This window comes from Fusarium tjaetaba (assembly GCF_013396195.1).
Source record: "Fusarium tjaetaba strain NRRL 66243 chromosome Unknown NRRL66243_c0000084, whole genome shotgun sequence".
Classification (NCBI taxonomy): Eukaryota; Fungi; Ascomycota; class Sordariomycetes; order Hypocreales; family Nectriaceae; genus Fusarium; species Fusarium tjaetaba.
Window position 1 is genome coordinate 216187 of NW_023501280.1, and position 26886 is coordinate 243072.

Consider the following 26886-nt stretch of genomic DNA (forward strand, 5'->3'; position numbering starts at 1 on the left):
GTATTCTTAATAGACTATAGACTGTATTTCTACCTGAAACCAAGTTTCATTCCTCAAAGCCTATCTACTTAAGCCCAGTATTGTCCTACTCAACAGGCTAGAGCCCTAGAGGGCAGTAGACATTCCACCATCGACAATCAAGTTCACTCCATTGACATACTTGCCAAGGCTGCTTCCCAGGAAGACAACTGCATTAGCAATATCCTGCGCCTGTCCGACCTTTCCAAGCGGAATAGAGTCGATAAGACTCTTGAGGAAGTCAGGGTTGGCGGTCATGATTTGCTGAAACTGGCTCAACTCCACCGTTCCATCCGGCTTGTCAACAGGAGGAGAGTCGATGGTGCCAGGGACGATCGTGTTGATCCTGATACCCTTAGGTCCAAGCCATCGTCCAAAATCTTTGGCCAGGGTGGCCTGGGCACGCTTGAGCGTGGTGTATGGCCCCCGGATTGCTGGATGTCTAGCTTCAAAGCCAGCAAGTGAACTGATGACGATAATCGAGCCTGTGCCGTTTCGCTTCTCAAGATGAGGCTCCGAAGCGTTGATCAGGTTTATGAGACCAAGAACATCGGCATGGAAGCTGTTTTCCCAGTCATCAATGCTTGGGCTGACATACTTAGGACAAGCTATTTCACTATCAGCAGGATTATAACACAATCCATTCAACACAAATACCATTGGCAACAACGAGGTCAATCCTTCCAAACTCCTTAGCTGAAGCTTCAACCCAGCCTTGGATCGAAGCGGCATTGGAAATATCAACGCTGCTTCCAACAGCTCGTGCATCGCCAATGGCGTCCTTAAAGTTTGCAAACTCGTCGCCTCGAACGTTACGAGAGCAATAAGAGACACTGACACCTTCGGTCAGTAGAGTCTCAGCGATGACCCTGCCAATGCCCTTGGTGCCGCCGGTGATGAGGGCATGGGCGCCAGTAAGTTGGGGAGAGAAGCGAGACATGTTGATGATGAGCCGTTTGGTTCTGTTTCTGTTTAGCCTCTTCAAAAACCTCCATCTGAGAATCATACCGTCTAGTTTTATTATCTAAGAATCGTTTTTTTGGAGTGTGATGATGAGCTTCTAGGTATACCATGGAGGATGCTTTCCATGTCGTTTATATACTGAGGAACACTCGATATTCACAGTCGCTAAAGAGAGCATTCAATAGTCCCATTTCGAACTCAATTTCCTTTTCTGGAAAGACCGTGGCTTTCGTGGTCCTTGATGCCACCGGTTCGGATTATCAATCAACTGATTGAAGCTCATACCTTTGATCTTGTTTTCCCATTGAGGTTAGTTCACCTCACCGGTCCGATATCACAGCACAAAATCCTTGGTCTACCAATCAATCTCATTTTCCTAAAAGGGTATAAACTGGGCCCATCGCTTGACCATGATCATCCGTCATCTTCGCAAGTCATTGTGGCATATCCCAGACCATTCCATCTCATTTTCCTCTTTCATACCTAAATCCGGCAAGAGGCCTCGCTGTAGTTATCCGTTCAATGCCAGACGAATAAGTATGGCACCATCGTTCACCTTTGTCAATGTCAGCAACGCCCCTGGTCTGGGCCCCAAAGAGGCCAAGCAGATGAGAGGTCATATTACCAAGACAAACTTTGCCAAGAGGAGACAAAGGCTCGGCCAACAGAAGAAGAAAGCAAACACCGCTCAATCTCCAAGTCCATCTTCTGCCTTGATTACATTGGACGAGCGGCAGTTGCGGCATGAGCTCAAGCCAATAGCTCATAGTTTGCTCAGCCGCATGGTAGAGCCTGCATACTGCCCTGTCGAATATTGTAAGATGCTTATAAACACTCTTGGATGCAGCGGCTAATCTCGCCTGCAGTGCTTGGTGAATACCGCGCGCTTATCTTCCCCGCCGGTCTCGGTTCTCCCGGATCAAACAGAGAAGCAGACTGGATCGCCCTACTGCACTCTGAACCAGCCCTAGTCGAAGCATCCATGTCCATAGCCATAAGACATTCGCCCCGGCTCCAGAGGACTCAAGGTATTCGCGAAGCGTCCGTGCGTAAAGGAAGGGCTATCAAGATGATCAACGAACGGTTGGACACGCCTCTGGGATTGACCGACGGCGTGCTCAGTGCCGTCTTCACTTTGACCTTTGCAGAGGTGAGTAAAAGTCCTAAAATCATAACATAACTCTCTGACATCGCAATTCAGCTTCTTGAGAGTGATGTCGAAGCAAGAGACGTCCATATCCAAGGTCTGGCCCAAATGATCAAAGTTAGACGGTCCTTAGGAAACACGGACATCCCATCGTGGTTCGGCGATTTTATCCTATAGTATGCCTAACAGTAAACTAAATTTCCATGATATTCTTTCACTAACTGTTGCCAGTGATTCAATTGGCCACACGATTCTTTCAGCCAGCTATTCCAATTTACCTCTCATCAACGCATTGCGGAACGAAGAGGACCCCAAGCAAATGGATGTTGCAGCAATTCGATCCGATATCGAAGACTTACGTCAACTAATAGACAAATATCACACTTCCACGACGCTAAGACAAGATAAGGCAGCTATCATTAGGTATGAGGTTCATCGCCTACAACTGAAAGTGGATACACTGTTGGGAAGCCAAGAACATTACATCCGCTCTCTGCACGATTCCCTGCAGCTGTTTCTGTCACTGCTATGGCCTATAGAAGGGCGAAGGTCGTTGGATATCAAGGCTGAGAACTTGAAGTATGCGCTGCTACAGCCCCATATCAGGCTCTGTTCCTCGATGCAACTCTTGGTTTGGCAGTTATTCGTTGGTGCAGCTGCTGCAGAACCTGCGAGTGAGGTTCGGTCTTGGTATGTTATAAGATTACGAGAGGTTGTAAGCTCCATGAGAATCGGGGGCCAGGATGTCGCGATGGAGACTCTCGCAGGCATTTTCGCACCTGATACTCGGCTGTTGAATGAGTTCAAGTCGGTTTGGGCTGAGGTCTCATTTGGGCAACAATAAATACAAATAACTATAGATCCCATTTAATTCTAAAACGCTTTAACAAATTACGAGAATAGCAAAAATAAAACAGGAAATTTTCTCTGATTGTATCCGTCTAACAACTCCACTGTCACTCGGCGTCACGTGGAGCAGCCCGCGATGAGTCAATAACCAATGAAGCGAATTTGTCGCCAACTTGGATTTATCCGCATTTCGCCACTGACATCCAAAGATGGGCCCCGACTCAACCCCTCAAGACCAGGCATCCCTTGCTCAGAAGACCTCGGTTCCTACCACTTTGGTATTCGATGGGCAACAAATAACACTGGAAAATGAACCGTCAATACCTCTTTACCGACTTAGCCGCAATATAGCCTGCAAAGTTCAGAAGCATTGCAGCATAATATTCGAACAGATCGAGGTTGTCGAGACATCCCACCCAGATGGAAAAGGCTCAAGAATACGGCAGCGGCCTCATGATCTTTATTACCTTGTGAACTCGCTTCTCATGCTGCAACGTCGGCACGATACACCAGCATGCTATCTCACCGCTCCATCGCCTAAGGCCTTGGGAAATATCCAGGTCGACGTCTACGATATTCATTCACAATGTCTGGGTTTCAAAGCGATGCTCAACGCCGACAGATCAGCAGACGATGTCCAACTCTTCAAAGCTAATACTCAACAATTATTGTTCGAGATGAGGCCAAAACTGAAAGGCAGCCCTTATCAGTGGATAGATGCAGATGGACAGATTATTGCATATGAATCAGGGCAGGAGGGCGACCACAAGCTCGTCGTTCAAGTTCCATTACAACAAGACATCAAGGATGCTCTAGCAGCACTGTGGACGCTGCGACTCTGGTATGAGCATATCTTCAGTCAATCAGAATGACAGTAAGGTCAGTAATATGGGGAAGTTTGGCTGTTCTCAACTCACTCATTTACAGGGTTATACAGCTCGCCAATCTCCGTGCAATCTCTATTCTGGGTAGTTCGGAGAAGCGCTTACTCAGAAGAGCTGCTATGTGGACGCTGGCAGTCAGGTGAGACACGAACAGGCATGCGACTGATAGTGGTTGGCGTAAATGAAATAGGCGGGCATTTCTCATAAGTACCATACATAGAATTAGATTATACAACACCGCGGAACTAATATGCACGGCCTGATATTTGGGGCTTCTACCGCTCAACATCACCTGAACTGTGTACCTCAAACGCGACGGTCTTACTAATGCCGATCTGTTTCGTGTCCATCTCATCAAGATCAATATCTGAAGAAGGGTTTCTGTGGTCCCTGCGACTAATGATGCGCTCTTGTGAGCTTGCCCTGTCGCCAGTGGACTCTCCTCCCCGAACCTCAACAATGTTCTCACCTTGCTGTGTTGTAAGGATAATGTCGCCGCCACGGCCATTCGCGAACTGCCGATGTGGATAGCCACCAGGCTGGTGTCGGCTTTGGCCTGATGAACCGTAGACTTGGTTGTGAAAAACGACCTTTGATGCTAAGATGTCGATGCTGAGCTTGTTAGCGTGGTGGACTGAAACGAACAAGGTGAACCTACATCATCATTACTGGGAACATGCATTCCATACTGTACGCAAACCGATCGATCTGTGAAGCAAGATTCGTCGCGCTTTGTTCAGCATTCTGGAAGGAATATGTGATGGCCCGTATGATGCCCAGCACTGCAAGAAGTGCCAGTCGGACCTCAGTACTCCGCATCAAGTATCTGAACAGACCAGCCTTGATGGCAGCGCTAAGGGACGTCGATTTCGCTGAGCTGAAGACTCGAAGGAGGAAGAAAGAGCTGAGGCATTCCAACAGGGCAATGATGATGAAGTATCCCATATGGAGGTGGTTGATCAATGATTGATCGGTGTCGAGGGCGTTCATTATTCGTCGGGCTCTGACAGCTGCAATTACGACGCGAATACCGGAGACAGAGATGATCATGAACCAGAATCCGGTGGCGAAGATAACCCATTGGCGACCGCGTAAGACTCGACTTAGGATGATATAACTGTAGAACGAAAGGCCAGCCTCTTGAACCTGCGACAGCAATACATTAGCTCGAAGCGAATAGTATGAAGCACTTGGGAACGTACCAGCCACAAAACATCAGCAAACACAGAAGCTACAGCCTTGGTCGTAACAGAGTTACCCTCTTCATAAAAAGCATAGTAGCAAAGCCCGTTGGCTATAGCGCCAGCAGCAGACGTGACGATGGGAACGATAGAAACAGGACCAAAGCTCGTAATGCCAGCGACCATAAGACCAAACAAAACATTAGCGATCCCGATCGTGCTGAGGATCGACCAGCTCAGCTCGTAATAGACGGGGTCGACCATATTGAACGTGCGATCGTCGTCGAGTCGAAAGTAACCATGGTAAGTCGGGGAAACCTTGCAAAACAAAACAAAAGGGAAAGGGCACGACACAAACGAGGGGCGGCTAAGCTTAATATCGGACTGCCATGTCACAACGGGCCTCTTTACCCCGTGGAGGGATTCCGGGGTAGACCGATCTGGAGTGTGAGTGTTGGTGATCACGCTAGGCGAAGGGGGGGTACCCCAGAGTGGACTGATTGATCCGTCCATTTTCGGGGGAGCATTTGGGGGGAAAGTGACAGAATAAGCTGGGCTGTTTGTCTGCATGTTTCAGTCGACTTTGATGAGATATTTAGTTGAGGATCCCTCCGCACTCACTCAGCTGGTGGTGGTGACAACCTTCGGGTCCGCAGAGGCGAAGAGAAGACCAGATGAAGATTGGATGCATGATCAGGGAAGAGGTTGTTTTGGCAAAGTTGCTGATTGAAGCGCTACAAAGGCAGGGGAAACGAAAGCGAGCAGCAGACCCGGCCGCTAACTGGAGGTGTTCAGCCACTGTTGGTTGCTATTTGCCAGCAGCTCACGAGAGTACGCGGATTTGCATTTCTCCACCGTTGTTATGCGCTGTGCCTCGCTGAAGTGTGCGTTGCATCCTGCGCGTGGAAACCTTTTTCCCTTGTCTAGCCTGGAATCCTTCGTCTTTTGTCCTTAATCCCTGGCAGTGAGTGGCTTTCTGTTGGTCCGGAGTGAATGCTGACACCGGGTGGCTTGGTGGGATACGTTACCCGCTGAAGAGTTTGAGGTCGTGCGACAGGGCGTTATTTCCCAATGTCGAACCGAACTGACTCAATTTGTTTCAATTGAAGAGACTGTGCCTCTTGGTCTGTGTTATTTTAAATCCCGATTTGACAGTTTGCGTTGAAACGCCTGATGTGATGCGGAGAGAGAGTGGCTTCCCCAATATTAATTTAACCCCCGCTGCAAACTTGGTGACATGAGGTTTTACCCTGAACCGAGCATTCTGTCCGGTGGAATTTCGTGTTTCGCTGTTCAGACTCGACTTCGTCTTATTCCTGGAAGAAAATTTTTTATAGAGTTGAGTAATATATCCCCAGTAATAGAACGTGAGCGCCCGTCAATATTTGACAATGCATTCATCTACGGGACGTTCTGTACCATGTTGTCTCTAAAACATAACAATTCTCTCCAAGGATGGCCCGCCAAGGCTGCAGGATTTGCTTCACCCCAGAATCTTCATTCCCTGTCTCAGTCACCGGAAATTACTCGACACTTCCCCGACAGTGTTCTCGAAGCCATGTCTGCTTGTTAACGTTGTGCGAAAAAACTGATATCGCCAATGATTTCCAATACGACCTCGGTAATCGACGGCCAATTCAATTGAGCGAGAACGGGTTTCTGTCTGAGAAACGGGTCTCATCAGATCAGTCGTATTTCCGATCTACTTCCGGATCTTCAGTCGGAAAGATCTGCCCGCGACGACTCCATTTCTTCTTATCACCAAATTGTCATTGGTAACGTATGACGCACTCGAAGCCCAGCTACCGTTGAAATGTGGGAATTCGTTAGACTATTCGGCCCGCTAACGTTATCTCCGTGACAAATCTCGCCAAAAATGTAATTTTTAAAGGCAAAGTTGCCTCCCTCATACTTTTTTTTGGGCAGAGAAAGATGCAGTCGCTTTTGCAGTATCGAAGGGCTGGTGCTGCGGCTCAGGCGCAGATTGATCGCGACATCGGCAAGGCGAGACAGCATACGGCGCCGAATGCTGGACACGATGTTGAAGCTGGTCGAAAGTCATTGCATGAAAAGGATGAGCCGAATGCTGGACGGTTACCCCCAATCACGGAAGCCGATACTTATGCTTCCAGCGATGAGATACCCGAGCGGTCGCTGCAGCAGACTGTGACGGCTCAAACCATTCGACAATGCATGTCTGGGGGTATCGCTTTGGGCCAGGTCCTCACAGGAATTAATGTCCAGGATCACAAGAACGACAAAGGCCAGGATGGAAAAGTCTTCGTGGTCAACTGGGAGGGCCCTGAAGATCCTCTTGATCCTCACAACTGGTCTATCGGAAGACGGATTGGCGTGACTCTGCAGATCTCCATCATTGCTCTTTTTGTCGGAGCAGCCTCCGGTATTGATGCGACTGTTCTTCCTCAGGCGGCAGAGTCTCTTGGAGTCAGCGAAGTTGCTGAATCGCTCGCGACAGGTATGTTTGGTCCTCTCTCAGTGCCCAACAGAAGCTCACATTTCCAGGCCTTTATTTGGTTGGAATGGGTCTCGGATCGCTGATAGCAGGTCCCTTCTCCGAGACCTTCGGCAGAAACGCAGTTTACAGCTTCTCCATGGCAATCTTCATGATTTGGATCATGGCATCGGCACTTGCGCCCAACTTTGGCGCCCAGATCACCTTCCGCTTCCTGGCTGGCTGCTCAGCTTCAACGCCACTCGTTTGCTCTGGAGGTTCTATAGCTGACATGTACAACAGTCTCGAAAAGACCTGGACCTTTCCTCTGTATGCCGTCGCTGGCTTTGGCGGTCCAATGCTGGGTGCTGTCATGGGCGCTTATATCGGGCCGTCAAGCGCTGTGAGCTGGCGATGGACTGAGTGGACCATGCTCATCGCATCAGGACTTGTCCTTGTACTAGTTCTGCTTTTCATGCCTGAGACTTACGGTCCGCTTCTCTTGCAGTGGAAAGCTGCTCATTATCGAAGGATCACGGGAGACGACCGGTTTCGATGCCAGCATGAAATTGCTGGTGCTAGCCTCTTCAGCAGGTTGAAGGTCAGCATGACGCGCCCCTTTCTGATGCTGACTGAACCCATAATCATCGCCATGACACTGTACATCAGTGTTCTTTACATCGTACTGTTCACTTTCCTTGCTGGTTGGCCGTATATCTTTGAGAAGACGTATGGTGTCGATCAGGGACTCGCCAACATTATCTTCATCGCCATGTTTCTTGGAACGCAGATCAACTTCGCTTTCGTCCCTATCGTCTACCGCAGGACATTGCGAGCGACCCAGAACCAGGGAGACGGCCACTTCAAACCGGAGATACGTCTCTGGTACGCCATGCTCGGCGCAGCTGCCGCGATCCCCATCTCGCTCTTTTGGCTCGGCTGGACAAATTACTCTAGCATCAGTATCTGGTCCGCCATCTTTGCTGTTGTTCTGTTCGGATACGGAGTCACGGGCATCTTTATCTGCGTTTACATGTATATTATCGACTCTTACGAGATATACTCGGCGTCAGCGCTGACATTCGTGTCTTTGACGCGTTATATGATCGCTGGAGGAATGACGGTGGTGGGCATTCCGTTTTACGAGAACATGGGAACCCATTACACATTGACCATCATGGCATGTTTCTCGGTGGTATTGGCAGCGATTCCCTACGTGCTGTACTTTTATGGACACAAGATAAGGGCGAAGAGCAAGTACGCATTCACACACTAGATAGACAACCAAAATCAATGCTTTCAGATAGACTCAGTATTTATAGTTAGAAGACCTCGGCTTATTCCTCGGCCAATTTCTGCACCAAACCAAGTTGTGCAACTTCTCAGCCACGAACCCCGGATTATCAAGTTGAATAAAATGGCCTGCATTTGGCACCTGAATAGGTCCCTCGCTTCTCTCTGAGCCCGTCAACTTCGCCAACCCCTCATTGTAATGATGCCAGTAAGTATTCATGTAAGCTTGTACCGCCTCTCCAGGAATGTTGAAGTCTGTGCCCGTACGCTCTGCAAAGTAGTTGAAGTCATGGCCTAGAACAGTAATGTAAGGGTCTCTGCCATTGACTTTGGGAAGAGCTGGGGAGCCTGAGTGACCAAGAAGTTGAGTAAGGTTCTTTCGACTAAGACCTTCTCTAGAGCCAACACTTGGATGAAAGCGCTTTGCGGTCTCCTCTCGGGCAACACGAAGATTGTCTGCTGTGACGCCTGGCGGAAGAGTGGTGGGGTCGAAATCCTCAGCGTCTGGGTCAGGGAAGACGGAGACAAAGTCCGTATCTGTCAAGACGCTGTCGAGGAGAATGGCTCCCGCCACGGTACCAGGATACTCAGCGGCGTAGAGACGAGTCAGAGCACATCCAATGGAGTTTGCAACCAGTAAAAGCTTGGCGCTATCTGGATCATCAATACCCAGCCTCTCTTTCAAGATCTGTGTGATGAGCTGTCGAATATCTCGAACTACAGCCATGCAGTCATGAGCATGAGTTGGATCAGCGGCTCCTTCATCGTTGGGATCACGATCAGTAGTCTGACCCTGTCCGAAGCGATCAAAGGTCAACATTGCCGGAAGCCCCTGAGGAGAAAGTTCCTTGAGTTTGTTCATTGTTGCAATCCATCCTGCCTGCGGTGCGCCGAGGCCATTGACGAAGACAATGAGAGTCGGGTTGGTCGGCTTCGTCGCGGTTGGAGCAGTGAAGCTGTAGGAGAGCTGCGCACTTGGCTTGGTTTCCAAGCGGATGAACTCGAAATGAGGAGTAGCCTGATCTGCCATAATGATCTTGAGATTTTAGAGGCGAGAGGATAAGAGGTTGTAAGCTGGGAGTCGGTGCCCTTTATTTATTTCTCACCGTAAGCATTGCTGACGTCATCTGTGCGATGAGAAGGATTCAGAATCTTGAGAAACATCCGTTAAATCCGACAAATCCTGAGTTGGATTTTCTTAGCTTCGAGTATATAGATATGTAAATAGATGCCTTAGTAAAAGGGTGGCATCTCGGTGTCTTGGCGAACGCCGAACTGACTGGTAAGCGTAGCTTCATAAGCCAACATTATTTACGGTAGGCTGCTCATTCTGCTGCTTTCTCCGCCGTTCTTCTTCCTCTTCCGCCCTTCTACAAGCCAAACATTGCCCGTACTCATCATTAAAGTGCTCGTCCATCTCCTGCTCACAGTCATCATGCGGCTCATTGGCACGACAGCCCTCGCATCCTGTCGGCATATAAGTGCAACCCCGAAGCTGCGTTGTCGCATCATACCAAGCATTAAAGAGTGTCTTGTCGCTTCCTGGGGTGCTCTCCGATGCTCCGCGTTCTTCTCTGGCACAAATGTGTAGAATATCAACAGGTTTGAGGTTTTCGAGGCCAGTCTTCTCCACAAGAACCCAACCGTCTTCTCCTTCTGGAGTATTTATAAACAGCTGCGACTCGGAGACAAGCAATGCGGGAGATAAGTCCAAGTCAAAATTGACTTGCAGCAGCCCATGGTCTATAACGTCTTCCCAGGAGGATCTTTCAGCTGGTATGACCAAAATCCAGCTCCTGTAACGATCTCCAACCCACCATCTATTCTCAACGAATCTGGCCGATTCACACCAAGACGGCACGATATGCGGAAGAGGTTCTTTTCCTTGTATCTTTGTAGCCAACTTTTCTTTTGCCTCGGCTTCCGATAATCCTGTCACCGCGTCATCCTTCATCTTCTTGATCGCCTCTTTGCGGAAGGCTTTCTCGCGACGGTGATGCTCTATACATTCTTCCACGGTGTCAAATCCCGTGTATACATCAATGCGCGGCCAATGGTTACGAGCATTGCCCCAGCCCACGACAGCATCGGAATTCAACAGAGAGGAACCCATACCGTGGGGATCGAACTTTGGCTCACCCAAGCAGTACAACTGAATGCTGAGTTTCACGATAGCCGCGTTGGGACCAGCTCGATCCGCAACAACATCGTAATGACGACCTGCATGGTCCTTGAATTCGCCATAGCTGGGCTTTTCAATGAGGACTTTGTATGGTGCTGCCCAGCCTGTAGACTTTCGTCGCTCCGGAGAAGTCATTGCTTTGGTTTGTAGAGTCAAAAGGTGAAGAGGCGTGAGTCTGCCAGCAATGATTAGCGGTGAAATGGGGGTTAGGCTACCATCCCACAAAAGTCTGACTGTCCCCAAGAAGAAATCGCCGATCTTACATGTAATTGCTTTAGCGCTACTATAATTGCATTAAACATTTGCAAAGAATTGACAGTATATTAGTAAATAAATGGGTATCATTACGCTCAAGCCACGAAACCCTCGATTACCTTTCGCCCCATTCTCAATATCTGATTAGCATCATCCTCTCCTATACCACTGACTACTCATAATCTTTCTCCTGGTACAGTGGCGGTCCAGGCCGGAGATCATTATAGCAGGGCAAACTCTCCTCTTCAACGTGATCCGAAGGCCTGGCATAGTCGCTCAGCACGGCCCGATGCTCGGATCGAAGAATCCGGCCTACTCCACTTCTGACAGATAAATCCGGGTTGCCTTTGGGATAAGTTTCCTTCATGAGCTGGAGTTCTAGCACCAGCGAATGGGTGACTGATGTGTCGCCGACATCGCCGGTATCTTGAGTGTACCTAGAGGCTTTCTTGATAAAGAAGGGAAACTCCATGTTGAGCGCCCCTGTAGCATCGTCCGTGGTCCACCCGTCATAGAACGAAGATTCGCCAAGAGTAATTGTCTTCTTCTGTGTATTGCTCTTTTCATCTGTTTGGTATTCTTGTGCGTGCTGCGAACAAGCCACGGCTGTGCTCTTGATGTTCTCCTGAAGCATCCAAGTGCCTTTACATACACGCCAGAACTGAATGTCCTCTCCGTTGTCAGGACAGCTTCGAAGCCCGCTCATAGTGAGCGTCACGTAATTCTTGCCACTGGGGTCAAGGACAGGATCTAAACTGCAGTCGACTTCGATGCCAGCAGCTTGGTATATCCGAGTTGATAACAAAGGTTTGCTAGGCACTGGTATTGATCTAGCGACAGGGAGAGTGCGGTTGAGTGTGATGATCTCTGGCAGTTGCGGCTGTGATCCTATACGCCGTATGGAGGCTACAGCTTGGAATTCGTATGCGACAGAAACTAGCGACGTGTCCATAGAAGGGGGTACATAACTAGGTACTCGGTAAGAGAACGGATACGTATAACTGTTGCGGTCTAATGAGGTTGTCGTTGTGATGAACTGGCAGCGCTTGAGCTCCGATATCTGATGTTTACATGCTTTGCATGTCCTCTTGAAAGGCTTCTTGTGAACTAAGTGTACTCGTAATGTGGCAAAGAGGCTATCAACTTCGATGGTTTCGTCAATGTTGAAAAGTAGGGAGCCCGAGATAGTAGAGCCATCGGTAGCATCGTCATTGACAATGACGATCGGCGAGGTGTCAATTTGGCATTTAAGAGATCCAGGAGGCCGGTTTGGTGATTTCTGCGATCTCTTCTTGAATAGTGGAGGAGTCAGTGACTGTGGCCTGATCAACTGGGATAGGCCTGTCATGATGTGATGTCGGTAGTTGCTGATAATCCGGGGTCTGCAGGTAAAGAATATCTCGGGAGTGAGAAATGAAGAACAGGACAGATGATTAATGCTGGACGTCGATTATGAATGCTTGAGAGAGAATGGTAAGAAGAATTAAAAATTGAGGATGCCTCATACGATTTATTGTAAACGAATAATTCGGTCATGGTGACAGAGATCCACCAACAAACAGTTCAGTCAATGCCCGGTTCGAATTGCCGAGAAGAGCTTTCACTCACTTTCGTGATGATTCGATGTGAGCTTGGCACAAACACTAAGCCTTATGCGGTAATTCATACCGACATCTCCAGGTCAAGAGATCGACCGCGGAGTTCGGCAGGTCTCGATGCTTCGATCCAAGCAATCAGCAAACACAGCGGAATTAAGCATTCATTTGTACTATGGAATTTGTGCAGTAATGGGGCTTGGCCTACTAAATTTATATTGTATTAGGGTCTATCACTTTTGCTTGTTGGAGTCTCAGCATTCGAGGTACACTGGAGGCAGAGTCTTTCCCGTCGGGGGCGCAATACCAGGTACATTCGGGATCAAGCTGAGTGAATCCTCCGACCACGCCCTTCACCGGACAGCCATTCAGCCAAAAGGAGAGTCGGGCTGCCTTCCGCAGTACTGGTCATATATGGCGCCTTAATTGATGAATTGTGATAGACAAAATTTGCCATTTCGTTTCCACACCCATTCTTCGTCGCCAGTGGAGCGACCCCAGGTCACGCACCCGATACGCTATTCCCAAACAGGCTCACAACCACGACGTGATCTCAGCTTCGCGTTAACAAGCCAATTCTGGGCACTTCATCACTCAACCTCACCCCTTCATCACCGCATTCCATAATAGCGTTACCTACGCATCGGCATGATCTGATAGACCTCAGTCATGTCGGATGATCCGCCCCGTTCTCCCGGGAGAACAGCTTCGGGCCATCCCCGCAAACCCCGGACAAAGAGCTTCTCGGGCTGTTGGACTTGTCGTGCCAAGCATGTGAAATGTGACGAAGCCAAGCCCGAATGCAATCGCTGTCAAAAGGCCGGTATTGAGTGCGAGGGATATGGAGTCAGGATATCGTGGGCTTCGGTGAGGAATCCGACGACCTTTAGAAGAGGGAGGAAGAGAAAAGCTGCTGCGAGACTGCGCCAGTCAAGAGACTTGGAGTCCATTGGGGAGAGTCTCTCTGAGCAAGATGGCCATTCGTCTAATGGCCCAGAGAGTGACAATGGTGACGGTCCTCCAAATGAGGGACCTTCTGATCTGCCGTCAGAAGACCAGTCGAACAATACGCAATTCTTTCTCGATCAACACTTTCCTCTCGACCAAGGTCCTTTCACTGGTCATTTGAACACCCGGATATTCCATTCGTATGAGCTTCTAGGCCAAGGCTTGACAACGGGTCCTCCATATGCCTCCCTTCAGCCTGCGCAACCTCAGCTTCCCATGCTGCAACTGTTCGACCAGAACTCCATTCCTCAAGACGACATCAATACCCAAAGCACGTCAACGCCTGTAAGCCTCGGCGATGTCAGCACAGGCTCTCTGCCTTTACCTGGAGTATCAGAGCTCATCTCTCACACATCGTCTCCACTCGATACCTCAGGCCAGAGACGCAAGATCACACGTCACCTCGATATTCTTCCTGATCCGGCTCTTCACTGCGAGCTTCTGCAGCACTGGACGCTAAGTCTTTGTGACTCCTTGAACCCAGTACCTGGCCACTTGAACCCCTTGCGGAGCGCAATGATTCCCATTGCTCTGGAAGGCAGCCGCACGGACTCGGAAAAGTCAACAGGCGCCACGGCATTGTTTCATTTCATCTGTTCGGCGTCAGCATTCCATCTCGCAAAGAAGAGAGAATGTGAAGAATCGAAAGGCTCTCTTGAGAACGTTGCGTTAGAACACCACAATATCGGCATTACTCATCTGGCCAAAAACATCCAACTTTCCAAAAATGGTGCTGATTGTGTATCGCTGTTAGCATCCATCATCTGCTGTATCTACAATGAGGCTGTGACGCTGCCGACGACATTTTGGCGGCTACACTTCCGTGGCGCTGTTGAATGGGTCAATCATATTGATCCGCAGGTTTGGCACAAAAGTGACGCAGCCTCAGGTCTATACCAGATGTTTCGGAGTATGGCCACTGTCGTACAAGCGCAGTTACTTTTTGACCCCCAAGAGACCTCATACTGGAAATTTACCAACGACTTTGGACCGCAGCCTGAGCCGTATACGCTGTATGAGTCGTTTGGTCTTCCTCAGCCAGTATATGAAGGTCTCCGCGCGATGAATGCCCTTCAAATGCGGAAACGGTCTTCTACTGAGAGTGATCCTTCCCCAGATGAGCTGGACCGATTGGAGATGGAACTTTATCTATCGGTACCTAATAGACCAGAGACGGCAACGGCAAAAGACTATGCCGATCTGATATATCATCACGGCTGCATCTTCTACTATGCCGCTCTAATTCACATGAAACGCAATTTGAAGGAAATGCCAATGGATACGGTGCGTCCGCTTGTTGAGAAATCACTCACCCATATTGAAGCTCTATCTACATGTACAAGTCAACGGTTTTCACCAATGATCTGGCCCGTTGCTATCGTAGCATTTGAGACAGGCGACAAGGGAATGCAGCAGCGAATGCTTCATACTCTCGCATTTTTCGAGGAGAGATCAGAGCTAGCGATCTGGTCACAAATGACGCACCTAGTAAAAGAGCTCTGGGCGTTACGGAAGAGAGAGGGTGCTAACATCAAATGGCATCAGACTGCACTGGGAAGTATGAGTGATAGCTTCATGTTGCTATGAATAGGCACCGATAACGCTTGTGACGTGGCCATAGCTTCCCGTTTATCGGAGTCGTGCCGTCCCGTCGGTGCGCGCTCCTCACCAATCGCTCGCCCACGTTATGGATTCTTTTTACGTGGACTCACCTGAAGTACCCCAACGTGATGCAGTCTTTCCCCGCAGAGAGAAGTCAGATGTGCCGTGTGTATTTACAAAAATGGAAGCTCGAGCGCGATGCTCGGGAGTTGGATGCCGTAGAGTAACACCAATTGAGAAGCGCTTGATGTCAACCGCCGATGAATGTCTCCGTTGCACGTTTCCCGTTTGTCAAGGGTGACAAGAATCCCTTTAAAATGTTTTCTAGCCATTGCCCAAGCTATATCCAAGCACTTGTCCTTCTCAAAGTTAATTCTCAGTGGCTCAAGAACGCAAGCCATAGCACAGGCTTCGTCGGTACCCCCTGAAACAGAGTTACAGGCTGGCCATGAAATCACAATGTGGCAATAATTGAAGCGCCGTAGCCAGCTTATCAATTGGTGCGTTAAAATCTTACGGCCTGTGACGTTGAGCAGATCTGCCACGTTTGCAGATCTTTCGTGTTCAATTGCCAAAACGGGTTACGCACTAACAAAGTCTTGACGCGCCTCGATGGGGCATCCAAGTCAAGAATTTTTACACGATGAATAATGCCGAAAACATTGATGTCACTTGTTGACCAAGGTATCTTCTGGATATAAAAAAATGGATATCCCGTGGCTCTGATCTCCTCTACATATCCTCTCCACAGAGTCATATACATATACGCCAAAATGTCAGGCAAAATCATCATCCACGCTGTCCGGCACGCCCAGGGCTATCACAACCTGGGTGAAGAGTTCTTTCACCTGAGGGACCCCGCACTAACGCCATTTGGCCAACAACAATGCATCGAACGACGAAAGGCCTCGTTTCAGGATCAGTCCAAGTTCAAACTCATCGCATCATCGCCCATGATGCGAACCCTGCATACGACGAGTCTAATCTTTGATGAGGCCATCCAGACACAGGACATTCTTGCTATCCCGGAAGCACAGGAAATTTCTGATCACGGCTGCGATATCGGAACAGATCCTGCTCTTCTCAAGGAGATGACGTTGCGGAATGATTGGCCCGTTGACCTGAGTATGGTGCCTGAGGGTTGGAACGATAAGAACCTTTATGGGCCAAATAGTCCCGTCACAGGTGCCTGCGCAGCACGTGCTCGCACAGTGAGAAGAATACTCAGAGAAAAGGGCATGGCTTTGAGTCAAGACCCCAACGAGGATATTCACATTGCTCTAGTTGCCCACGGAAGCTTCATGCACTATTTCAGCAACGACTGGGAGAACAGCACCACTGGATGCGGTACAGGTTGGAAGAACTGCGAGACAAGGCGATATGTGTTTCAAAACGACGAGTGGGACGAGAATGCTTGGCTTGTTGAGACTGAGGAGAGCAGATTGGCCCGCGGCATGGAGGGTCCCGCTCCCTCGGCAGAGGAGCAACGGCGGTTGTATGAGAAGACTATGGTTGGCTGGGTTGACCAGGGACTGCCGGATATCAGATATCTGGAAACAGCGTCGGTTATGCCGATGCAAGAGCATTCAAGGTTGTAAGATGCACCGCAGATGGATACGCCTTGCATGTGAGGAATGATAGAAGAGGTGGACGAGAGCATAATGACAGTAGATTTGCTATAACAGCGGTGTGAGCGGATAGATGCTATCCGAGTTTTAGACATAGAATAATTGCTTTTTCTCCCCGGCCCAGGTGACGAGAATTCTTCGGATTACATGGCAGGATGAGTGGTCCAGATCCCGTATCAGAATTGCGCATGATGGTCCTGTCGATAATGTGTTTTATGAACTTTATACAGCAATCACCATTGGCATACAGGTATGAAACAGGAGTGACAAAAGATATGTACATAACGTCGTGTCTAAGTAATGTTCTAACCCTATTATTATACAAACAAGTGAAATTCAGTATGAGCCTCTCTCATGTCCTTCGAGGCGGTGGTGGTGACAGTCCCTGCTGTGCAGCCTCGTGTTCAACAGCTAATCCCATATTCGAGTGCGCCAACTCGATGCTTCTCGCACTCTTTGCACTCTCGCTTTCACCTCCAAGGGGCCAGCTATCATCTCTTGTGAACTTCATCTCCTCCCTGTTGAACCTGTACTTGATATCAGGTCTTCCATCTTCGAGATCATCTGGTGAAGGTGGATCATTCTTGCCCCAGAAGTCGAACTCTGCTGGTTCTTGCTCCTCGGGAATATTGCGTAGTTCCATGCCGTCGGGGTTGTTGTTTAGAATGGGGGGATGACCGGGTGTTAGGGGGCCGGTAGAGATGTGCTTGCTGCTGCGTGTCCAGGTCCAGCCGGAGCCTTTGCGTTCGCCGGTTTGGGAATCGAGACGGCGGGAGGTGTATGATGTGTGGAACTTTTTGAGGATGGGGCGGAGAATGGGTATGCATTGCACCATAATTGTTCCAGCAACTTCTGATGAGTACCAAATTTGTGACATGCCGTTGCGCCCTGTATTTGTGAGCTAGGTTTGTGAAACTCAGACGAGATGACTTACAGATGTAGTAGGCATCACGGCCATTTCCTTGGTCCTTCCAGCTAACGCGAATAGCCGAAACGATAGCAATACTAGACTGGAGTTAGAAGTCTGTCTTTGAGTGTTGTTCCTTCTTGACTTACATCATTCCCAGGCTCATTGTGAAGCAAAGGCCAATCTTCTCAGCCTTCTTCATCTCCAACCCTCTGGTGATAAGCCAAGGGAAGCATGCAAACACGAAATCCATAATGATATTGTAGACTGCACCCGTTAGTATCCTTCAGCACATCTCGTTGTCCATGGTCACTCACTGTTTCCACCCTCCTTGAAGTCGTTTCGGAACTTAGGTTCCAAGCAGAAGTCAAATCGATACCAGTTGTCGTACGTTGCCTTGCCACAGACCTTGGCCCATTGGAAGAACACCTTGACAATCATGTAGGCGTTCATGGAGCCAATACAGAACCAGAGGATCCATTTCTGCCAGCGGTTACTCATTCGTAATAGTGTCACCGCGAAGGCTGTTTTTGTCAACGCTTGGCCGATCAGTGTTCCGCATGACGAGATGTTGATGAGTATGTGCATTCTGTCGTCCCATTGTTGTGATGAGTCCTTGAGAACATAGCCGTTTCCGAATTCCCAGACGATAAGACTGTTGTTGGCGAGGAGGATGAACTGGAGCTGTTAGGATACAGCTTCGATATGCTGGGATGATGTGTACTCACCCATGATACCAGAAGGATATAATCATCGTACCACATTCCATGTCTCCTCGTAATCTTGACGTACAACCTCAACCACAGAAAGAAAGTCGCTCCGGCAAACAGCGACCACAGCCCGGCGTTCAACTCGACATAGGGATTGACAAAGGTATGGACGGGTCCGTCATCTTGGTCGTCGCGAAGCCTTAGCTTCATCGCTCACATTTCCTCCTCGGCGGCAACAAGATACCCGGATGTTTCGTTTGGCGAATGCAGGTACAGATTCGAGAAACCAACAATAAAACAAAAGAGGTATCAAGAAGAGCTAGAAAAAATCGGGGGAGCCACAAACGTAAAAGAAGGATTCTGGACCAGCCCCAGCCCCCCCTGGTCCTGCTTGGTGACGAGCATACGCGAGATGTGTTCGCCCCTGCTTGGGATAAGCCTAACACTCGCTTGGGTAAGTGACCCTTGCAAACTAATACGGGACGGGGTCTACCTTAATCGGACACTGGGGCCGCGTGGTGAGCATGTTCGATGTCGAAAAGTCAAAGGCCTCGTTGGCGGAGATGCCGCGTGGACAGACTTTCCGTATTTTCTGTTTCTTGAAACCCGAGATTGACGTAATAGACTCAGCTCAGGCCATTAAAACACTCTTAATATCTACCGAAACATGAGTTATGCTTTTTTTCGCCATCGGGCCTGGGATGCAGGATGTTGCTTTGTCGGAAACGAACTCCACGGACCTGACACGATCATCACGAAAAGGCAGTTTCACGCACACGGTACAGGGCTCGAAAAGAGCCTATCAGCCCGAAGAAATCGTAAAACTAAGGCCCGCCCATCGTCCGGGGTCGCCAAGTGGCTTTTCTCTCTCTCTCTTTTCGTCGTGCAGATAAAAAAGTGAAACGATGAAGTGATTCCTATTGCAGGATGAGGCCCCTGTCTCGGGCATATATCGAGGCTTCCTATACGTGGTTTAACTAAACCCTTGATCGGTCACCCCTGACAAGGACGCTTGGACGATTTCGTCCTTGCGGGCCATGTGGTTTGTTTTTAGAAGAACGAGAAAGGTTCCAGGCTGTATGTCACTAACTAACTTGGTCAATACTTTCTTTTGCCTCCGCGGGGCAGGCTTGATCAAGGAAGAGGGGGAGAAATGCGATCATATCCGTGACCTGTTTGAGTACAGTACATATGATCCTGGTGACGTGACGCACAGTACAGTCTGCATTGGATCGGTAGATTATCACCTTGGCGCCGGGGAACAAAACTGATTGTGGATCGAGGACCGTTGAGAAGCCCGGGGCCGAGAACATTCCGCAAATTAATGAGATTGAAAGGAACATTAGAAGCTGAGATATAGGGATGACAGGTCAGCGATTAACTCTGATTAACGATGCATCTGTACTGGAGCCAATCACTCTATCTGCGATTCCCGTCGTACGTTCGCTGGCACTACAGTGACAGTCCACAAGGTTATCGGCCGAAGTCCCAATGTCCGACCCCGATTCACAGTTCCTCATTCAATGTCACTGTATTATTCGCCTCACTCGCGAACAACACTAACCTAACAAACACCCTGGCTGTTTTACTTCAGCTCATAGCCTTGAGCCTACCTAGCCCGCGGGTCCGCGATTCCAGCGCCGTGGTTCCTGGGATCCCAAGGTCCGTCCGCGCATCGACCATCAGACCGTTTAGTGAAACACAGACTACCAATCGCCCACAAAACGACGTTATTTTTCGATATTCAGGAACAGCGAGCGGGGAGAGCGGGGCTAGTAAAAACGAGACTGGAAATTGTAAAGCAACCCAGACCAAACCACGCGGTGTCATAAAAAAGCAAGGGGAGGGGACGCGGAAGCCCACGCGGATATAGGGCCAGAATTAAGAATAAGAATAAGGTGGGATGCAACTGCACAAAAGTAAAATCTGACAAGAGCAAATGCTAATTAATTAATGTCGCTTTTTGGGTAATTGTGATTACGGTGCTATTTCCCTATCCTGTCTTGCTCTTGGTGCGAGCGACGATGACCACGGCTCTTACGACACGGGACTTGTCGAACCAGTTGAACAATCTCCCTGCCAATTTGAAGCCGCCCATTGTGATGCCGTATTCTGCTAACAGTTTGTCTTGGCGATCGAGGAACTTGACCAGGCCCGAAAAGACATCGTCTGTGATCTCCTTGATCGTGATCTCGTTGCGGTCATATCCGCACTCCACCAGTTGGTCTCTGTACTCTGCCTCCGACAGGAAGGTTTTGAGTGGGCAGCCCATCATTTTTCCGATGAGTCTAGCCCTCCAGATATCCTTGGTGGAGGCTTTTTCGTTGAGGAGGAGGTCGAATGCCATGTAATTGGCGTCGAGTTCTTTGGCGGCGTGTGAGAGGACGGGTTTTCGGGACGGGGAGAAATGGTAGATACAGTCGAGGGCAAGCAGCCATCGCTCGGTATACTTCTCATCAGCCAGTGAATAAACAGCCTCTTTGATCTTGGGACTCCAAGTCTGCGGCTTTGCGGCATCGGCGCGGAAGAGACTGAAGGCCTCCGCATCAAATGCAGCCCCCGCCTCAGACAACTCGCGATAAATCCTGCGTCGCGACGTCTGGACCTGCGCATCATTAAGCGTAAGCCCAACATAGCCAAAATCCCTCCAGCCCTGCTCCGTAGCCGTCCTCGCCAATTGCCAAGTCTGGTCACCACATCCGAACCCCAGATCTAGAATGGCGAGGGAACCGCGAGGACTAGCTTTACCAGGTGCATCACCCGACAACCCGGCAGCGCTCACAACCTGCTCGAGCAGCGCAGAGGCAGCCTCGGGGAGCGTGTCAATTGGCTCGCCTGTAGGAGTTTTCCTGGGAGAAGGGTCAATGGATGTGTGATTGAGGCTGCAGAGAAACGTGGCTGGTCTTACCAGTATCCCACGTTCATCCACATGGATGGTGGTCGCGTCGTGATGTTGAGCTTCCAGTGTCCCAAACCGTAGATATCGCTCATTCGCATCACCACCAAAGCAATGATGCCAGCGATGGCCAGGGTCGTGACGAGCCCTGCGGCAAAGCCAAGGCCAAAACTGTCTTGATCGAAGAACATGGTGTCGATGGTGATTGCGGTCCGCGCCGTGATCTAACGGCTGTTGATTGTGATGAAGAAAGACGGTGACATTTAACGGTCGCTGGATTTACGCACTGATTTTCACCCACTAACTACAACTTCGCTAAATGACTAACTCCAGAGTGAATTAAATAGAGTTACGGCAGTTGAAGTGAGTAGATTATTGCATTTAAGGTGATAATGTACAGAGAAATCTGCATTTATCTATTATTCTAGTCGTTATTCGTCATTAATTCTGTTCCCACGGAATCGCTACGCCAAAATCCTGGGCTACCCTAATGGCCGACACGACACATCCTTCTAGCAGAACCATGCCATCCCAGCACCAAGCACCAGCGATCCACACATTATCCTGTCCGTTAACCCAAGCCATGGCCTCATCACCCTCGTTCTTCTTCGTTCCCGATTCCCCTAGCAATTTCTGAACGAGGGCCTGGCCCTCTGTGTTTCTCAGGGTCCTGGTAAACTTGGCCTTCTTAATTGCTTCTGGCTGTGCCTCCTCGCGTAGCGGACATGTGCTGACAACGACTCCACTGGGCATGGCGTGAAGAGCCTCCGTGCGAGGACTTCCCACGTCAGTGAACATTGTTCGCAGGGTCAAGACCTGAGCCGCTGAAGTATCTTTTGAATGGTGCATGCAAGCAATGGATTGACTGGAGCTTGCGCCGTCGCTGTCGACAACGCTGATCCCCGCCTTCTCCGGCTTCAAGACAGAGCTTTCAACCTGACGAGTCGGAAGCTTCGCCAATGATGACCCCAGCGGTTTGAAGATCCGGCCAGCGACATCAGGGGAGACGGAGAGGACAACGCGATCAAAGACTTGCTCGTGGATGAGTCCGGATGCGTCAACGGTAGATTGCCAGCGGACCAGCACGGTACCATCGACCTGAGGCACAGCTTCAATCACACGACTATTGAGGTTGACATTCTCCAGTCCCTCCGTCAATTTGGCCTGCACCTGCGAGACTCCACCGCAGACAGCATAATGCTGCTTGCCATGCGAGAGCTTCTTGTAGTTGACGACGTCGCTCGCGGGGAACTGGAGCAGCTCTTCGTGTGTGCACGTCGCTACACCGCTCAGGAGCGGAAGCAGATAACGCGAAGTATATCGTCGGGGTAAACGTATGCGATCGAAGTATTCGGCGACGGTCTCGCTGTATCCGGAGGATGTGGTCTTGAGCGGCGCGACAAGGAAGCAGGCAATCGTGAACCAGAATTGGCACACAATCAGGAAGATAATCTCGATGAAGTGTGCAATCACACCGCGATTGCCCGGCCACGGCGGCGGTGTCTGGTGCAAGTTCGACGCATGGATGAAGTATGCCTCGTTTTCGCTTCCCTTGACCGGGACTGTTCCGTCGGCGCTCGTGGCTGCTTTCGCAAAGACAAAGAGGAACTTGATTGGATGCAGCGGGATCTGTAGATGTTCGTACATGCGCATCAAGTTGTGGTAGTACCCGTCTGCGCTCGCGCGCATCGGCAGATCGATTCGTTCGGCATCGTCGTATTTCTCGTTCTTGATCGTAACAGATGCAGAATCGAAGGATATTCTATCGCCCTGAGACGAAATGTCAATGTTAGCGAAAGGATTCAAACCCAGGGCGAAGGATCTCGGCTGTCGTTGACGACGTGGCGCACCTGTTCGAACAAGGTCACCCTATAACGGTCTCCCTTAATGAGATAAGCACTACTAAGACCGGCGAGACCCGTGCCTATGATAGCGACTCGACTTTTGGTATGCTTTTCGTTCATGGTGATGGTGTTTTGTACTTGTATTTACTTACTCTACATTGGAATCTTTGACCGATTTTGATGGAAATTTGCAGAGAATGTCACCTGGTATTCCTACCCTGTTTCTGGCAGTGAATAGCTTGAGATGGAGAATTAAATGAACATTCTGATTGGGTCGTTTTACGCTCAGACAGTTCCACCGTTCACAAACGTTGAGTGCCGAGGCCTGCTGTTGTTGGCGAGGTGCTAACCAATAATTCTGCAGTGAATGAGCTGATCTTCAGTGCTGGACGCATGTGAAAGAGACTTCGGCATTACAACTATCCGTTGTGTCTTGGTCGATCCCGTCATGATCTTGCTGAAACTCATCAATGTCATGACAGCGAATAACCATCAAGAGCCGTTGTATTGAACCTCCCAACGCTCGAAGGTTCGGGTGTGTCGGGTACGCACCTCAGTGCTCAGCGCAACGTGGCGAGTGGGCCAACAGCTGTAGGCGCTATAACTAGGTACCTAAGCACCAACTCAAACTGCGTCACAGCGGGTCTAGTCCAGTGAAGCCGAATAATTTCTAGAACGTCTATAACGCCTTTCTATATACAATTACTGGTACCTGTTGTTGTTGACCAGTTCCGAGCATCCTGTCATAAGAATTAGAGGCTTTCGAACTGATTCAGGAGTAGGGAAAGATGGCACAATGTTGCAAAACTTGTTCCATCGGCGCATTAAGGTTCTGTAACTGAAGTGTTTCTGTACCCTACCTTAGTCTCCAGGAGCTAACGAGGCGGGGCTTGAAGATTTTTAGCCGCACAGGCTTGACGGTCCAGGTCAATGAGGATGGGATCATTTGAGTATTGGCCGTAAGGTCAACAATCGCATAACAAACACTTTCTTACAATGAATCACGTAAAATGTAGAGGATACCTATGCGGACCGACTGCATCTATAGAGTAACGAAGGTAGCTTCGATGAATGAAAATGTTAACTTCGTAGCAGCAACTCTTTACTCACCAACAGCAGCCCTAAACTTTGGTGGCCTCCACTCGCTTGACAGCTGCCACCAGGCGGCCGCCCGGCCGCTGAACCCCTGTTGAAGATTCACTGCATGATGACCTCACCACTTAGCAACAATCCATCATCTCCAACCCGCCCTATCCTCATCAGAGTTTCATGAAACTATTGCCTACAGGTTCCTGACCGTATCCGTGAGTATGATGCACAGAGGTTGAGCAACTTTAGGGGAAAACTCTTGTTAAATAGCCGTGCGACGATGTATGAAACAGTCCCTGAATCAACCTCTCATATCCAGCATCTCCTCGGATAGGGCGGCTGGATCGGATGCCTTCTGATCACGAGCGCTCATACATCTCAAGATTGGTAAGCTATTTATATAAGGCTAGGTCACAGTGTTTGTATCCTTATGCTTCAGGATCGTTTGAGGATTATGTTTTGTCATATGGAGTGCATGCATGCTCTACTTGATCTAAGGCATGGCCAGCAGCTGAACCTCTATGCTATAGACCGAAGGCTATTCCTCCTTGAACACATCATACTTATACTTTGACCCGGTGTGATCATCCTGGAGCTTCGATTGTCCGATTCCATAGACATTCTCTCGTAGAGAATGACCCCCTTCACTAGGTATCTCATGATATAAACCCCTTCTTCGGAGCTCGGGTACCAATAGCTCAACCAGATCCTCAAAAGTCCCAGGCGTGGTCACGTAGCCAACATTGAAACCATCCAAGTCTCCCTCTTCTATCCAGCGCTCCATCTCATCAGCAACAGTCTGAGGACTTCCAACAGAGACTGGGCCAAGTCCACCGATGCCGGCCTTCTCGGCAATCACTCTTGGCGTCCACTTTGGAACATGTTCACTGGTAACAGTGAATGCATCGAGAAGACTTTGAACCTTGTGCTGCTCTAGAGAGTCCGCAGAGGTGAGCTCTTGGTCAAGTGGAATCTTGGATAAGTCGATGCCAGTCCACCCACTGACGAGAACTAGTCCACCAATAGTCGAGGCGTACTTCTGTAGTTCCTTGAGTTTCTCCTGGGCTTCTTCATCAGTGCGACCAACGATGGGAGTAAAAGTGGCAAAGAACTTGAGAGACTGAGGATCTCGGCCTAGTTCAGCAGCCTGCTTGCGAATTGCTTGGATCTTGGGCTTGAGCAGTTTGGGTGAGTGGGAAGACACGAAGATGCCTTCTGCATGAGTTGCTGCAAATGTCTGACCGGCTGATGAGGTGCCAGCTTGGAACAGGAATGGTGTACGTTGAGGCGAAGGGTCGACAATATGGCGAGTGTCCAAGTCAAAGAACTTGCCATGATGATGAATGGTCCTGATCTTGTCGGGATCCGCATAGCTATCGTTCTCCGGATCAGGGGAGATGGCATCGTCTGCCCAAGAGCCTTCCCAAAGCCTGCCGGAGGTTAATATGGAGCCTAACTAAGGCATTAAGAAATTACATACTTATATAGGACGCGTAGGTACTCATCGGCCTGCTCATATCTCTCATCGTGTGCAATAGGACTGTCCAGGCCAATAGCTTTGAAAGCTGCCTTCTTCCAACTTGTGACGATGTTCCAGCCTTTCAAATGATTAGCCTATAATGTATGCTATCTCAACACTCAAAACTTACCAATTCTACCTCTAGTGAAGTGGTCCAATGAAGAGAAGCGCTTTGCCAGGAGAAAAGGTGGCTCAAACGATGTTGAAGCAGTGATAGCGAAAGAGAGGTTCTTCGTCACAGCTGCCATGGCACTGATGGGAATAGTTGGATCTGTCATAGGCCATTGAGCTGCACGGCGAATACAGTTATCCAACTTCCCTTCATAAGTGTCATAACCTCCATAGGTATCTGCTAGGAAGAGCGCATTGATACCTCCCTTCTCAAGCAGCTTGGCTAGGTCGATCCAATACTGAAGATCGCGCTTTGTGGCTGATTTGTCTACTGGATTCTATCTGTTTTCAGCATAAATCCTATACACAGAGAGTAGTGGCACTGACCTTCCATTGACCCGGCGATAAGTGCCCAATGGTTGACATGTCAAAGGCATTGATGATGATTTTCTTCTTGATATCATTGTTGCCGTTGTCGGTCGCACTCCCGTTAGTTGCTGGGTTGGACGCCATTTTAATGGTAAAATAAATTATAAGTCAGTCAACAACTACAAATTGTTTTGTAACCTGCTCATGTAGATGGAGGAACTGCGATGGCTGCCAGTTGAGTTTTATCACGCAACCCATTGCAAGTCCGAAATGCTTCGATATTTATGTTGACGGAACCCCGCAAGGCCAATCACGCCTTCGCATCTTTGATGCCATTCAAGATATGAATGATCACGTCTTCGGTAATAGCAGGATCTAAATCGA

General features: G+C 49.3%; 11 protein-coding genes across 11 annotated transcripts; 5 read left to right on the forward strand and 6 right to left on the reverse strand.

Moving 5' to 3' along the window:
- Positions 1 to 105: 105 nt before the first annotated feature.
- On the reverse strand, positions 106 to 958 carry FTJAE_4351 (SPS19-peroxisomal 2 4-dienoyl reductase; the record flags this gene model as incomplete). Its single annotated transcript, XM_037350747.1, has 2 exons — positions 106 to 626; positions 676 to 958. The coding sequence occupies 2 exons, from the start codon at positions 956 to 958 to the stop codon at positions 106 to 108; spliced, it is 804 nt and encodes a 267-aa protein (XP_037208598.1).
- A 562-nt stretch (positions 959 to 1520) lies between these two features.
- On the forward strand, positions 1521 to 2698 carry FTJAE_4352 (uncharacterized protein; the record flags this gene model as incomplete). The annotated part of the gene is made up of 5 exons (XM_037350748.1): positions 1521 to 1797; positions 1848 to 2131; positions 2183 to 2304; positions 2360 to 2551; positions 2668 to 2698. 5 exons carry the CDS (start codon positions 1521 to 1523, stop codon positions 2696 to 2698), a joined length of 906 nt encoding a protein of 301 aa, XP_037208599.1.
- Positions 2699 to 3186: 488 nt separating this feature from the next.
- Positions 3187 to 3849, forward strand: FTJAE_4353 (uncharacterized protein; the record flags this gene model as incomplete). Its single annotated transcript, XM_037350749.1, has 1 exon — positions 3187 to 3849. The coding sequence occupies one exon, from the start codon at positions 3187 to 3189 to the stop codon at positions 3847 to 3849; it is 663 nt and encodes a 220-aa protein (XP_037208600.1).
- Positions 3850 to 4136: 287 nt separating this feature from the next.
- On the reverse strand, positions 4137 to 5306 carry FTJAE_4354 (uncharacterized protein; the record flags this gene model as incomplete). Its single annotated transcript, XM_037350750.1, has 3 exons — positions 4137 to 4473; positions 4520 to 5007; positions 5064 to 5306. The coding sequence occupies 3 exons, from the start codon at positions 5304 to 5306 to the stop codon at positions 4137 to 4139; spliced, it is 1068 nt and encodes a 355-aa protein (XP_037208601.1).
- A 1668-nt stretch (positions 5307 to 6974) lies between these two features.
- Positions 6975 to 8770, forward strand: FTJAE_4355 (multidrug resistance; the record flags this gene model as incomplete). Its single annotated transcript, XM_037350751.1, has 2 exons — positions 6975 to 7518; positions 7566 to 8770. The coding sequence occupies 2 exons, from the start codon at positions 6975 to 6977 to the stop codon at positions 8768 to 8770; spliced, it is 1749 nt and encodes a 582-aa protein (XP_037208602.1).
- A 4718-nt stretch (positions 8771 to 13488) lies between these two features.
- Positions 13489 to 15414, forward strand: FTJAE_4357 (Arginine metabolism regulation II; the record flags this gene model as incomplete). Its single annotated transcript, XM_037350752.1, has 1 exon — positions 13489 to 15414. The coding sequence occupies one exon, from the start codon at positions 13489 to 13491 to the stop codon at positions 15412 to 15414; it is 1926 nt and encodes a 641-aa protein (XP_037208603.1).
- Positions 15415 to 16202: 788 nt separating this feature from the next.
- FTJAE_4358 (phosphoglycerate mutase family) lies at positions 16203 to 17027 on the forward strand (the record flags this gene model as incomplete). Its single annotated transcript, XM_037350753.1, has 1 exon — positions 16203 to 17027. The coding sequence occupies one exon, from the start codon at positions 16203 to 16205 to the stop codon at positions 17025 to 17027; it is 825 nt and encodes a 274-aa protein (XP_037208604.1).
- A 382-nt stretch (positions 17028 to 17409) lies between these two features.
- On the reverse strand, positions 17410 to 18884 carry FTJAE_4359 (uncharacterized protein; the record flags this gene model as incomplete). Its single annotated transcript, XM_037350754.1, has 5 exons — positions 17410 to 17945; positions 17992 to 18062; positions 18114 to 18231; positions 18282 to 18648; positions 18693 to 18884. 5 exons carry the CDS (start codon positions 18882 to 18884, stop codon positions 17410 to 17412), a joined length of 1284 nt encoding a protein of 427 aa, XP_037208605.1.
- A 1783-nt stretch (positions 18885 to 20667) lies between these two features.
- On the reverse strand, positions 20668 to 21761 carry FTJAE_4360 (s-adenosylmethionine-dependent methyltransferase family; the record flags this gene model as incomplete). The annotated part of the gene is made up of 2 exons (XM_037350756.1): positions 20668 to 21523; positions 21583 to 21761. 2 exons carry the CDS (start codon positions 21759 to 21761, stop codon positions 20668 to 20670), a joined length of 1035 nt encoding a protein of 344 aa, XP_037208606.1.
- Positions 21762 to 22011: 250 nt separating this feature from the next.
- On the reverse strand, positions 22012 to 23534 carry FTJAE_4361 (uncharacterized protein; the record flags this gene model as incomplete). The annotated part of the gene is made up of 2 exons (XM_037350757.1): positions 22012 to 23340; positions 23421 to 23534. The coding sequence occupies 2 exons, from the start codon at positions 23532 to 23534 to the stop codon at positions 22012 to 22014; spliced, it is 1443 nt and encodes a 480-aa protein (XP_037208607.1).
- Positions 23535 to 25041: 1507 nt separating this feature from the next.
- Positions 25042 to 26646, reverse strand: FTJAE_4362 (thermophilic desulfurizing enzyme; the record flags this gene model as incomplete). Its single annotated transcript, XM_037350758.1, has 4 exons — positions 25042 to 25933; positions 25984 to 26101; positions 26153 to 26471; positions 26521 to 26646. 4 exons carry the CDS (start codon positions 26644 to 26646, stop codon positions 25042 to 25044), a joined length of 1455 nt encoding a protein of 484 aa, XP_037208608.1.
- Positions 26647 to 26886: the final 240 nt, after the last annotated feature.